This window comes from Stenella coeruleoalba (genome assembly GCF_951394435.1).
Source record: "Stenella coeruleoalba genome assembly, chromosome: 8".
In the NCBI taxonomy this organism is placed as follows: Eukaryota; Metazoa; Chordata; class Mammalia; order Artiodactyla; family Delphinidae; genus Stenella; species Stenella coeruleoalba.
This window is the reverse complement of record NC_137154.1, coordinates 78,528,556-78,541,604: the sequence shown is the minus strand read 5'-3', so window position 1 is coordinate 78,541,604 and position 13,049 is coordinate 78,528,556. Positions and strand designations below refer to the sequence as shown.

The 13,049-nt window shown below is 34.6% G+C and overlaps 1 protein-coding gene across 1 annotated transcript; it reads left to right on the top strand.

Annotated features, from left to right (window-relative positions):
• Positions 1-1,535: 1,535 nt before the first annotated feature.
• MMP13 (matrix metallopeptidase 13) lies at positions 1,536-11,733 on the top strand (the record flags this gene model as incomplete). The annotated part of the gene is made up of 10 exons (XM_079928178.1): positions 1,536-1,655; positions 1,744-1,985; positions 2,668-2,816; positions 2,983-3,108; positions 5,041-5,202; positions 6,643-6,760; positions 7,761-7,894; positions 8,852-9,011; positions 10,863-10,966; positions 11,633-11,733. The coding sequence occupies 10 exons, from the start codon at positions 1,536-1,538 to the stop codon at positions 11,731-11,733; spliced, it is 1,416 nt and encodes a 471-aa protein (XP_079784304.1).
• Positions 11,734-13,049: the final 1,316 nt, after the last annotated feature.

Below are 13,049 nucleotides of genomic sequence, written 5' to 3'. Positions count from 1 at the left end.
TCAAATTATTATTTTCCATTGCTGATTGAGCCCAAATGTAATATTGAACTCTGGAAATAATCTATTGTAAGGATCTATTTGGCTTTATTTTGGATAAAAGCATAATAAATTTCCCTCAAGTGATTGCTTACATGTGATAGGTTTTTCTGGTTTTCTCTGAGGTACTGGCTAATTTAGATGATAGCATTTTACCCACATGTTGGGATACCCCTTCCCTACTCACCTTAATCTGTCTTCATGCTCCTCCTGTTTGTTAGTATTCTCTGACCTAAACTTCTCTCTGACTCTTAATCACTTAAATTAACTTGTGTTTTCAATCATTCAGTCAATCTGAAGATCATGGCCCATATTTCTCTATCCATTTACATCTGCAAGGGACCAAAGATGGCATTCTGAATTCATGGTATTAAATGTGTGAAGTTCTAAAGGGAATAATAGACTAGAGGCCCCTAAAGGACAGTTTTCTGGAGTTGTTGGAGCAAAGGTACTTCTATTATTCAAACTTAAAAGTGAAAATCAAGAAACTTGAAAATGGCCATAGAGTCTTAGTTTTCCTGAGCACTCCCAGAGGTGTGGGAACTAAGCAGTTCTGTTTTTGAGAAAATATTTGAGAATGGGTGGAGTAGAGGTCATATTCCACGGTGGTCAAAAACATGAAGTCTACTGGCCTGGATTCAAATGCTGGTAGTAGCATTTATTAACCATGTCACCTTAAACAAATATTTAACTTCTCTGTGTCTCAGATTATTCATATGTAAAGTGAAAAACAAGCCTTCCTACAATACCTACTTTACAAGACTGTTGTAAGGATTAAATGAGATAATACCTTTTAAGTCTAGCATGCAGTAATCCCTCAATATGTGTTAGCCATTATACTGTATTCCAATATACTGTATTCTAATACATTCTTCTACCTCTGCCTGAACCTGTAGGGAATTCATGCAGGGCTCCATATTTGTTGAGAGGTCACACCAGTGCTTTTAAATTCCAGCTGCAGCACTCAATCCTGTGATGAGTCTCCAAGCTTGGTTCTGGTCCATTTCTGTGGCCTTCAGGTATATATAATATTTCCCTCTTAGGTTCTCTGGAGAAAATGAAGTTTAAAACTCACCAGGTTATAAACATTCTGGAAACAAGACTACATTTCTTCTTATGGAAGTAGGTGTACCATCTTGATATTCTTATCTGAAAAAGTAGAATAAGCTACTTTCCCACAAAGAGGAAAACATTTTTGCCAAGTGAAGTGAAAATTTTACTCTTCCCACAATAGCCATAAATATGCTGAGGCCGTTATTTTGCCAGATGGTTTTTGAGACCCTGCTGAAATGAGAGAAGGCCTTATTTTATATTTCCCTCAAATTCTACCAGAAACCACACTTCTTGGGAGGAAAAAAAGTCCCCATGTAAGCATGTTTACCTTTAACTGACTAGGAAGTTGAAACTTGTCCACAAATGATGACTCACTATCATAGGCCTATAAAAGTAAAGGTACTTGTCTGTGGAAAAGCAGCAGCCTCCAGGCACAACGACTCAAGATGTACCCAGGCGTCCTGGCTGCCTTCCTCTTCTTGAGTTGGACTCACTGTTGGTCCCTGCCTCTTCCCAATGATGAAGATTCTGACGATTTGTCCGAGGAAGACTTCCAGTTTGCAGAGGTAGAGTATTTTGCCAACCCCAGTGGTGTGATACATCTCATAAATGTCCTTTTCTTTTAAAAGAGGATCATTGTGGTCTCTTTCCTAGAATTACCTGAAATCATACTACTATCCTCTGAATCCTGCTGGAATCCTGAAGAAGACAGCAGCAAGCTCTGTGGTTGACAGGCTTAGAGAAATGCAGTCTTTTTTCGGCTTAGAGGTGACTGGCAAACTTGATGATAACACCTTAGACATCATGAAAAAACCAAGATGTGGGGTCCCTGATGTGGGTGAATACAATGTTTTTCCTCGAACTCTCAAATGGTCCAAAATGAACTTAACCTACAGGTAAATCATAGACTATCTTTCTTTAATATTTGTTATATTTTTCAGTATCAGGTGTCTAATTTTCAGCACAAGCTACAGGTGACAGAACACGTGTGGTCCCATTATTTTACATAGGCCTTAGATATTAAACTGGAAGTTAAGTATGTCCAGGAATAACTTTAATACTGTTGATGAGAATATGTCATAGCATCTATTATGGTTACATTAACCCAGCATTATTTCTCATTGCAAATCTCAATTTATTTCTTTCAGATATGAAATCAAAATAGAAGTAAAAGTAGTTTCAAGGAAATTTGCAGAGATGCAGTAATCAGGCATATTTATTATAACAGTGCTAAAAATGGAGAGTTTCATTCTCTATGAACTTATAGAACTATTTCATTTGTTTAGGTTACAGTGATACAGAACTTTTAGCATGCAGTATAAGTTATATTAAACATCTAAATACTTTAAGATGTCAAATGGTCAAATCTTTGGAGATACTCAAATATCTGATTGAATTTTTCATTTTATAGTCTTTGTATGGCATCATAATTAATATGTTCTTGGAAACAATGGACGTTTAGTAGAACTTTTAAAGAAGCCATTGCATTTTGAGTAGAAAAGCAGTATTCCAAGAAAATATATTCTAAAATAGCTTTCACCTTCCGAAAATTTGATGGAAACTTTCTCTGTTGAATAGAATTGTGAATTATACCCCTGATTTGACTCATTATGAAGTTGAAAAGGCATTCAAAAAAGCCTTCAAAGTTTGGTCTGATGTGACGCCTCTGAATTTTATCAGAATTCAAAATGGCACTGCGGATATCATGATCTCTTTTGGAACTAAAGGTAATGATGCAGACTTTGTATATTCTGCTCCTTAATTGGCTCCATTCTTTTATTCCTTCTTTCAGTTATTCATTAATTTTTACAGAATTCAACAAAAATTCATTAAGCACCTGTGCTAGGCACTACTTCATATAATTAGAGTCTTAACTCTTGTTTTTGTGTATAGAGCATGGTGACTTCTACCCATTTGATGGACCCTCTGGTCTATTGGCTCATGCTTTTCCTCCTGGACCAAATTATGGAGGAGATGCCCATTTTGATGATGATGAAACCTGGACAAGTAGTTCCAAAGGTAGTATTTCTTATAAAGATATAATTCATGATTATCAGATTAGATTAGATCATTAACCCATTAATAAGAAGTTTAAGCATACTGTAAATTATATTTGGTATTTGATTCTATTTTCCAAGTTAACAAGTATGATAATCTTCTACTTATTAGTCTCTACAAGTGACATTTCTATAAGCTAATATGAAACATTAAAAATGAGCAAAATCTACTAAGTCTAGTGGCTCGAGGGATACTAGCTAACTTTGAAACAGGATCAGAATGCTTTCTGTCAACGAAGGTGCTGTTATTGTGGATTACCTTTGACATGTTGAAGAAGTACAGTTTATTACAAATATAAATCTAAAAACTATTAGGGCTAAATATGTAGATCGTAAATGAGTTGGATGTGAGTTGGAATAGTTTTTTCCCTTGTAGAAATATTAATGACACAAGTCCAGTCAAATTTCTGTTCTCTATTATATGTTACTTTGTCTGTATCACTGATTTTACAAATACCACTCTAACAAATCAATATAGTGCCTTACTTGAGAAAGCATGAGATAAAACAGATTAAATTATATTTACAAGAGCAAAATGAAACTGACTGTTGAGTGAATTCAGTCAGTAGTTGAGTCTTCAAGGCTCAAAAGGATTGGGAATATTAATTTAGGCAGAAAAGCAGGATTATCACAACTAGGACTTAATTTTGGAGCTATATGGACTCTTAGTTGTGACAATTAAAGGGTAGTCTTCAAAAACAGCTACTTTTTATTATTCATTTAAATATAAAAAGAATTATTTTTCCAAGAAGTAAAACTGGGCCTTGAATAGTCAATGTCTCAATGCATACATCTCCAATCTGTCTTTGGAAGGGAAGGTGAGAATTTATATATTTAAGGTCTGAATATTTAGCAGGTAGGAATGATTTTAGGAAGAAAGAACAACACGTAGTATTGTTAAGACATAGTCACAGTAAGCTTCAGTTTTTGGTTCCTGCATAAATTCTGGGTTTGAAAAATTTAAGTAAAATGAATGAAAACATCCATAAGTCAGGATTAATTTTTCAGCTGAAGGCCAAGAATGATACCCACTGCTAGTTATTTCAATGAAGAATTACTTGTTATTCAGATTATCATGAACTTTGATCACTCTTATGGTCTGCACAATTCACTAAGTTTGTTATACATTTTCTTCATGCATAGGCTATGAGAGCAAAGGGTATTCAAGGTCAAATTGAAACCACTGACTCCAGCTTTCATCTGTTCTTTTGATATTTTATTATTTTTTTCCAATTTAAATTACCAGTATTAGGAGGCTCAATAATTGGTGGAAAGAGTGACTAGAGGAAATAGTGTAAATACAGTGACATAGTAGTCTTCAAGAATAGAGGAAAGTTGGCCAATCATGTCCAGAGTTTCTGTTTCTTTAAATTCTAGAGTCTAGAGATATTCTGGAAAGGATCATTTGGTTGGAATTTGCTCCCAAGTAGATTCTCGGAGATCCTATTTAATGCATCCTCTATGCTTGGTCATTATACCTTTGGATGCTGCCTCCGGTTTAGATGATGTTCTAGGCAGTACTGTAGATATGTATCATCCTATATTTTTTCCCATGAGTTTCCAGTTAAAGTCATCACTGTCTACTTTCCTCACCTGACATGAGAAAACAAAGAGCAAATCAGGATTACTAGTGTCTTCACAATAAATCGTTTTTGATTACTAATCAATGTGTTGGTACTCTGTGTAGGCAGCTATAATCGAAGAGAACACCAAATTATTTATAATGATTAAATCAGTGTTTTAAATCTTCCTTTAAGACACTGAATATTAACTTTAAAAAGTGAGTTAAACAGCCAAGAAAGAGAAATGGTGACATAATAATAATAAAATAATATTTATTCTGTGAATTGGTCATTGGAGGACTTTTTTTCTCAGTTTCTTTGTTTTCTTACAGGTTACAACTTGTTTCTTGTTGCTGCCCATGAGTTTGGCCATTCCTTAGGTCTTGACCACTCCAAGGACCCAGGGGCACTCATGTTTCCCATATATACCTACACTGGCAAAAGCCACTTTATACTTCCTGATGATGATGTACAAGGGATCCAGTCTCTCTATGGTAACTATTAATTTATCCATTTAACAGCAGAAGAGATATATACATTTATTTTCTAAATTATTAGTGAATTTACCATTACCAATATTGCTGTCCTGGTTTTGTTATTAAAACCTGGAGAAACACGCTCATTTTTTTTTTCCAAATCAAACTACCTGCTCAAGTAGAAAATATTCCATTCTCCAAAGTTTTTGCAGAATGTAACTCCTCATGTTTGTATTTTATACATTGTAAGGTACATTTGATATCCTCACAATACCTCTGATATCAGAAAGAAATATTTTATTCACCATTTAACCAATGAAGAAACTAAGCCTGTAGAGTTTAAATAGTGTATCGATAGCAGCACAGCTGGGTGAAACACAGCTGGATAGTAACACAGCTTTTGGGATAGCTTTCACCCAGCTTATACAGGGAGAAAGTGAGATTTTAACCAGCGTTTACAAAATCTGGGTATTCTTTCAACTACTCCTGTTTGCCACAGTAGAATCCATTCAAGTGGCCTGTGTTAGTTTTTAACCAACATCTACAGTGACCATTTGTAAGAATCTGTTCCTTTTTTTTCTTCCAAATTTTCAATAATATTTACAAAATAATTAAACTTCAACCCAAACAAGCAAAAGTACCTACCATAAATAGAAGTAAAACCACAGTACACAGTCATCAGTGTAAACACTTCTAGAACACAGAGCTCAGAAAACTAGCTCAGGCCACCTCAACCTATTATTTTCCCTTCTGGATTTAAATCTACTACAGCAGCTAGTGTAGGCACAGGCAAGAATTTTGCAATTTTTACTATTTCTACAATATCTTGACTGAGGAACTTAATGATAGAACTAATAGGACCTATTTAGAGAAAAATAAGTTTAGAATTATTTTATTTACTGCACCTCTTCTGCACTCATGTGAGCTGGTGGAACAGTTCCCAACATGCGGCCGGTCATACCAGAATGGCTGAAGACCTAGCTTTTCACTGAGATGCAGCTGTGATGTGGTCAACTGGTAAAGCAACATGAGCGGATGTTGACAGCTGATAAAATAGGCAAGAGAAAGAGCCCAAATGAGGGCTGCCACAGAGACAACATGCCGCCAGAAATGGCTTTGAGAGGAATGTGTTTCTCAAGCGAAGTCCGTCAATAGGTTGTGCAAAGCATGGGGAAAGTTTCCTCAAAGTCTTTTCTCCCCACCCCCCGCCACCCCATTTCTATCACCAACCTCAAGAAAGCTAAATTTGTAGCTGAGATGATTCTCAAGGGTCTTGAAAGATGAAAACAGAAGGAGAAGTCCTGTAGGCAAGAACTTGGTAACCATGGAGGAAGGAAGTAGGATTACAGGTTCTTTGGAGAATTATGTAGTGGTGGCAGGACTTACTGCCCTTTCTGCTCTCCATTGGCAGAATCAGGTCATCCTCAGTAACTTCCTTCACTCATTTCATGACTGCAGGTCCAGGAGATGAAGACCCCAACCCTAAACATCCCAAAACGCCAGACAAATGTGATCCTTCCTTATCCCTTGATGCCATTACCAGTCTCCGAGGAGAAACAATGATCTTTAAAGACAGGTACTCTTCGTATTATTTTATAAAACCTGCATGTAACAAACATTTGTGAAGCCATGTCTTCAAATTGCCAAAACATGTGGTCAAACTTCCAAAGAAAGGTGAAGTTAGTGAAAATAATAGAACTTTGGGTAGTTTATTTACATATATGAGAGGAAGTAAATAACTGATGGATAAATGTTTTACTTTTCAATGGATAATCTTGGCATTGTATAGCTTCCTTTTACATCTTTGGTTGTAGTTTTTCTTATAAAGACATATTTACAAAGTAAATATAGAAATACAATTTATTTATTTTAAAATGCAGTTATTGAAATCAATTACCATGTTAGTAAGCTGTTACTCATAATTCCACATGAATTCCTTTTGATATGGAAAAACTTTGGTTCTGGTAACATATGTTGGAATTTAAGAGAGGAAGCACTGTACAACCTAAATCTATAGGTGATGAAAAATGAAATACTAATTTTTAATTTTGATATTGTTTTAATATCCTTATTTGTTCATTTGTTCATCTATTCAATGAAGTAATTGTTCCCTCATCTGTGATCCTATAGCATTCCTACCTCCTCTACTATAGCTCTAATTTCATTGGGCTCCAGTATTTTCTCATATATCAGTTTCCCCAGGCCATGAGATCTTGGGAGCATAGTTTGTGTCACTCATGTTTTCTTTCCAGAGCCCAACACAGTGCCTGGCACATTTGCTTGCCACTTAAAAGATATGCAAAATTGAACAAAGCATGGTCCCAGCCCACAAATGACTTGGAGCCTTCACAAAGGCTCTGTGAGATTTTAGACTTCAATAATTTAGGATAGAGTTAAGATAGCAACAGCTTGTTTAACTGGCACTTAAGGGAAGTGGAAATCTTTCACCATCACGGGTGCTAGGGAGTGGTTGTGTCTAACTCACCTGTATTGATGTGGAGAAAGGTGGCTAGCAGGATAGACATATTGCACTTGAAAAAATGATGGCAAACTCTGCATTTTTACTTTTGTGTTAGATTCTTCTGGCGTCTGCATCCTCAGCAGGTTGACGCAGAGCTGTTTTTAACAAAATCCTTTTGGCCAGAACTTCCCAACCGTATTGATGCTGCATATGAGCACCCTTCCCATGACCTTATCTTCATCTTTAGAGGTAATCTTTCCACCAGTGGGACCTCCCACATGTCCAGAGCAGGCAGTGATGAACTTGATGTTACCAGAGACTTAATAAAATGATTGTTGTCAAAAATACACCTAAATTAAGAATCAAGTATAACAAAATGGGAACCAGAAAGCACCTGAAACCTTTCTACCAAGTGTCCCCAAATTTGACAAGTAAAATGTCTACATTATTACTTATCATATCCACTCTTTATTTCATACCAATCATGTCAGTTTTTTCTCTTATTTCCTCTTAAAAATTATTTACTAAGCAAATGTAATAACAATGTACATTTTTAAAAATTGAAAAAAATTATCCATAATTCCCCCTTCTGAAAAGTCAACTTATTTTATTTTATCACTTTATTTTCTAGTCTTTCACCATATGAAATACATATTTTAAATATTTATATTCATAATGTATATACATTTTAATATTCTACTTGACATAGGTTCCCAAATTGCTATTCCAGCTTCGTGATCATAATTTATAATGGCTACATAGCATTTTACTGACATTGTTTCTATTGTTTGACTATTATAATAAAGCTATAATGAAGTCACTTTTTAGAGAAGAAAATAATTTTCTACTGGTATAAAATTTGAGTTTTCAAATTAATTTCCTATTCCTACTGTGCTGCTTATTCATACAGAAATCTTAATGTATTTTTCACCCAGTTCCAAACTTAATATTCAGAGGTAACAAATTGTCAAGCTAATCATGATATTTGGTGGGCTATACTTGAAGTTAGGAAACTGGCATCTTAAATCCTTTTTTTTGTTTGTTTGAAGAATGTGCATATTTCTGTGTTTCATAAACATGGTGACCACAAACACTGACTAATTTATTTCTAAATGTGTAAAATGAGTCTTTCTTTGTTAAATATCTACATATGTGAGTTTTAATAGATTCCCTTGAATAATAAAACAATTCTTTTACTTATTCTAGGCAGAAAATTTTGGGCTCTTAATGGTTATGATATTCTGGAAGGTTATCCCAGAAAAATATCCGACCTGGGATTTCCAAAAGAGGTTAAAAAGATAAGTGCGGCCGTTCACTTTGAGGATACAGAGAAGACGCTCTTCTTCTCAGGAAACCAAGTCTGGAGGTATGGCAGCCATAGTTACTGACCCATCATCTTATATCATAGAGGCAAAGTGAGTCTCGAAAATCCCTTGCTACTTAAAATTATCTCATGAAGTATTGTAAATATCATACCCGTCATTCATTCTCTTCCATACCAGCTCCAGCAGGTAGCTCTTAACACAGGTATTTAAAAGTCTCAAGCCCTCTTGAAAATACACATATAATTCTTGCCCTTTCTGGGCCACTCTTCTCTTTCTTAGGCATTTGTTGTACTACAACCATGGCAAAACTCTCTCTCTTATTTTGACATCTTAATTCCTTGTAATCTTTCTCCTGGATTCTCTTTCTTGTCATCCTCTCCTAATTTACATGGAGCTCCATCTTCTGTGGCCAGAGAGGACACAAGAATAGGTACAGGAAAAGACTGAGCAAGAGAAGGCCACAATTTCTAGTCTATTGATTCATCGGAGAGGTTGGCCAGGAAGCTGCTAGGCTTGTAGTTTGTGAAGCCAGCTCCTTCTGAAGAACAAGTAGAACAGGAATATCGAAAACACATGTAGAGCTCAAGGCAGCATTGACATTGGCAATATTTATGAGCCAAAATCCATGTCTATATTCAGGGATGATTATCTCATAGGTACACAATAGTTGAAATATTTTAAATGGTAACTTTACTCCCACTATACACACACACACACACACACACACATATATATATATACACTCATTTTATATATATATATATATATATATATATATATATATATACACTCATGCATGCATGTGTACACACACATACACACTCTTACATATCATCTTTACGTTTTGGCTTCTTTATTTCTGATAATGACACTTACCACTTTAAATATTACTGCCAGGTTCTACCTGCACTAGTGTTCCAGTCCCTTTACCTTATATGAGGTCTATGGCTCAGTCAAAATGGATTGCTTATCATATCTCAAATGCACTGTGCTTTTATCTCCCCATAACCTTCCCTTATGCAATTTTCTTTGCTAGAGGTCTTTCCCTACATCTCTGTCTTTTGAAATTCCATCCATTGTTTAAAGTTAACTTGAAAGTCTTTCTTGATCACCCCATTCAAAATTATCTCCCTTCTCATGTAACTCCCATGACATCTCATGTTTACTCTCTCATGATGTTTAACCCCTATTGCCTAATGTTGCAGTTTTGTGTGTATATGTCGTAGCTTTCTTGATGGTGCAGTGGTTCTTACTTTTTATCTATTGAAACATACCTCAAAAATATAAAAAACTTTCATCAATAACAGTAAGAATATTACATCACAGGAGGCTGTTCTCTTAGGTTAATTTCAGAGTGTGTTTTGTTGGCTAGGGTGTGAGTATGTGCAGGGGAAGAAGAGTATGGAATATAAAGTTATGAGAGGGGAAAGCTGTGCTCCCCTTCCTAGTTTTATTTCCACTGTATGCCTCTATAACTTTTTAGTGCAGAAATTGAACCTTAAATAGTTTGGCATCCGTTACTGCACTTAGCAAGTTGTCATACACATAGTGGGAGCTCAACAGATAATCGTTCAATGCATAAACATATATTTCACTCTAAGAACACTTTCCTAATAATATACTTTTATAGCAGCTATACAAATTTTGAAATGGAAATGAGCTTATAACTGTCTTTACAAAGATGGTCTTTAGGCAAGTCAAAATACCTCACCAGGTATCCACTGTATACTCAGTATTATAATTCCTAATTTTAAAAAGCTACTGGTTGTTTCAAATGGACTTAAAAATTTGAAACTTTTGTCAATTTTGAAAGCTGCCATTATACCCATTGTATTATTTCTAAAGTAATTTACCTACGACCTACTCAAGAGTTTCTTTTTCTTATTAAATAGCTATGATGAAACTAACCATATGATGCATAAAGACTACCCCAGACTAATAGAAGAGGACTTCCCAGGAATTGGTGATAAAGTAGATGCTGTCTTCGAGAAAAATGGTAACTAGTTCCATTGAACTGACCTTAATGGAGGGCTTCTGTAGCCCCTTGAAATAATTTCCTTATAAAGGAATTTTACACAGAACTTAGATGTGCTGATAAATGTCTGACAGTTAAGGGATTACTCATTCTTGTGTGACTACTGACACAGACAGCAAACAAAAATTAATATGCTTAGAATAAATGAGAATTTTACTTAATGACTGCTAATTCTATGAATAAAAGATGCCAAATCTTAAACACTACCTTAAATTTAAAGACATTAAGATGCAAAAAGTATAGTTCAAATCAGGGGTGGAGTGGGGAGTAATTTATATATGAAGACCAATAATCATAGCTATATAATGATTTTTTGCTTGAATTATGGAAAGAGATGTTATCTCTAACTTACAAAAAATAACCAATATCAATAATTCAACCATCAAAACTGGAACTCCTGCCAATACAGCAATTAATTCGAGGTGACAGTTTAAGAGAGCTGGAGACATTTATACCTTTCCCCCTCTTTAAATTATAAGCAATATATTAAAACATTAGTGGTATTTATAAAGATAAACACTGGAATGTTAAAAAAAAGTGAAGCTAACAGATTGGGCTTTTAAAAGTAGCTAGAGTAAAACATTATTTTCAAACTCTGAAATTTTCTTTTTGGTCTTTTTCTTTTAGGTTATATCTATTTTTTCAATGGGCCCATACAGTTTGAATACAGCATCTGGAGTAACCGTATTGTTCGAGTCATGCCAACAAATTCCCTATTGTGGTGTTAAATGTTTTAAAAATATTGTTATTTAAATCCTGGAGACCATTCGGGGTAATGCTTCCAGACATTTTTGAGGGGGGCCATGGGGGAGGGAGAGATATCAGGGGAAAGCTTAGTTCTGTGAACAAGCTTCAGTAAGTTATCTTTGAATATTTAGTATCTATACAGCTATGCGTGGGGCTGGAACCACAATGAATTTTAAAGTCATGAAATTCATTATCTCTAAGGGTCACCTAATTCTTGTGTACTATACAGAAGCAGTAGTTGACAATATTCAACATCAAAAATGGGATATATGATCTGTCAAAGAGAGTTAGCTTAATATATTTATAAGGAAACTTTGCAAAGACATAAAAGTAAATCACATTTATATAATTAATGAATCATCTTTACCAAATAGTATAAAGTCATATGAAAATGCAATTTTGGGGGAGCATATGACAGCCATACACAAACAACAATAAACCAAAGGGAAATGTCTGTAATAAATATATTATAGACAACTTTCCAAAGAAATAACTTGGGTTTTTCACTAAAAATATTTGGATGTATGTGCCCCTCTTCATTCAGAAATATCAGAGTCACTAAAGATATGAGACAAAGACTAATGGTGAGGACAGCAGATGTGGCCTTTGTATTGTGTTTAGTTTTCACTATTGGCAATGACTCAAGGACTACTCTCAAAGAAGATAAATATTTCTTTTCATGTTTATAGAAGACAAAGAGAGATGATCTCTCTTTGTATTAAAATATTTCAGGTCTTTCAAAAATATCAAAGTATACTAAAATTGTTAACAAAATGATCCAAGGCCACAGAATCACTTTTTCATAAATCATCTGATTATTTAAGCCTAAAAGTAGTGTTTTAACCCTATTTTATCTAAACAATTGTTTTAATTGTCCAATTTACCTTGGATATATAAGCTATTTTTGAAAGAAATAGACTAAAATTTATCATAAATTGGAAGTATATATGTTAAAATAGAGATAACCAAAATAAAGGAAATATTCTACTGGATTGTGGTCCTCTTGAAAAATGAAACTATGCCTTTTTTCTCCTTTTCTTTTTCTTTAATCCCTCGGAACTTTTTACAGTGCTTGGCACTTGGTACTTATTGACTATATGAATGGTCATCAAGGGAAGAACCTTTGTGTTGAGAGATCATGTTCCTAAAAACTCAGGCAAAGAAAAGAAAGTGTATTATATATGTGAAAAGTATTAGGAAGTGTTTATATTGTTTATAATAAAAAGTTATTTTCAACAGACATTGTCATACGGTATATTTTTGTCTTTTGGTATAATTTTAAGCTTTTCCTCACACA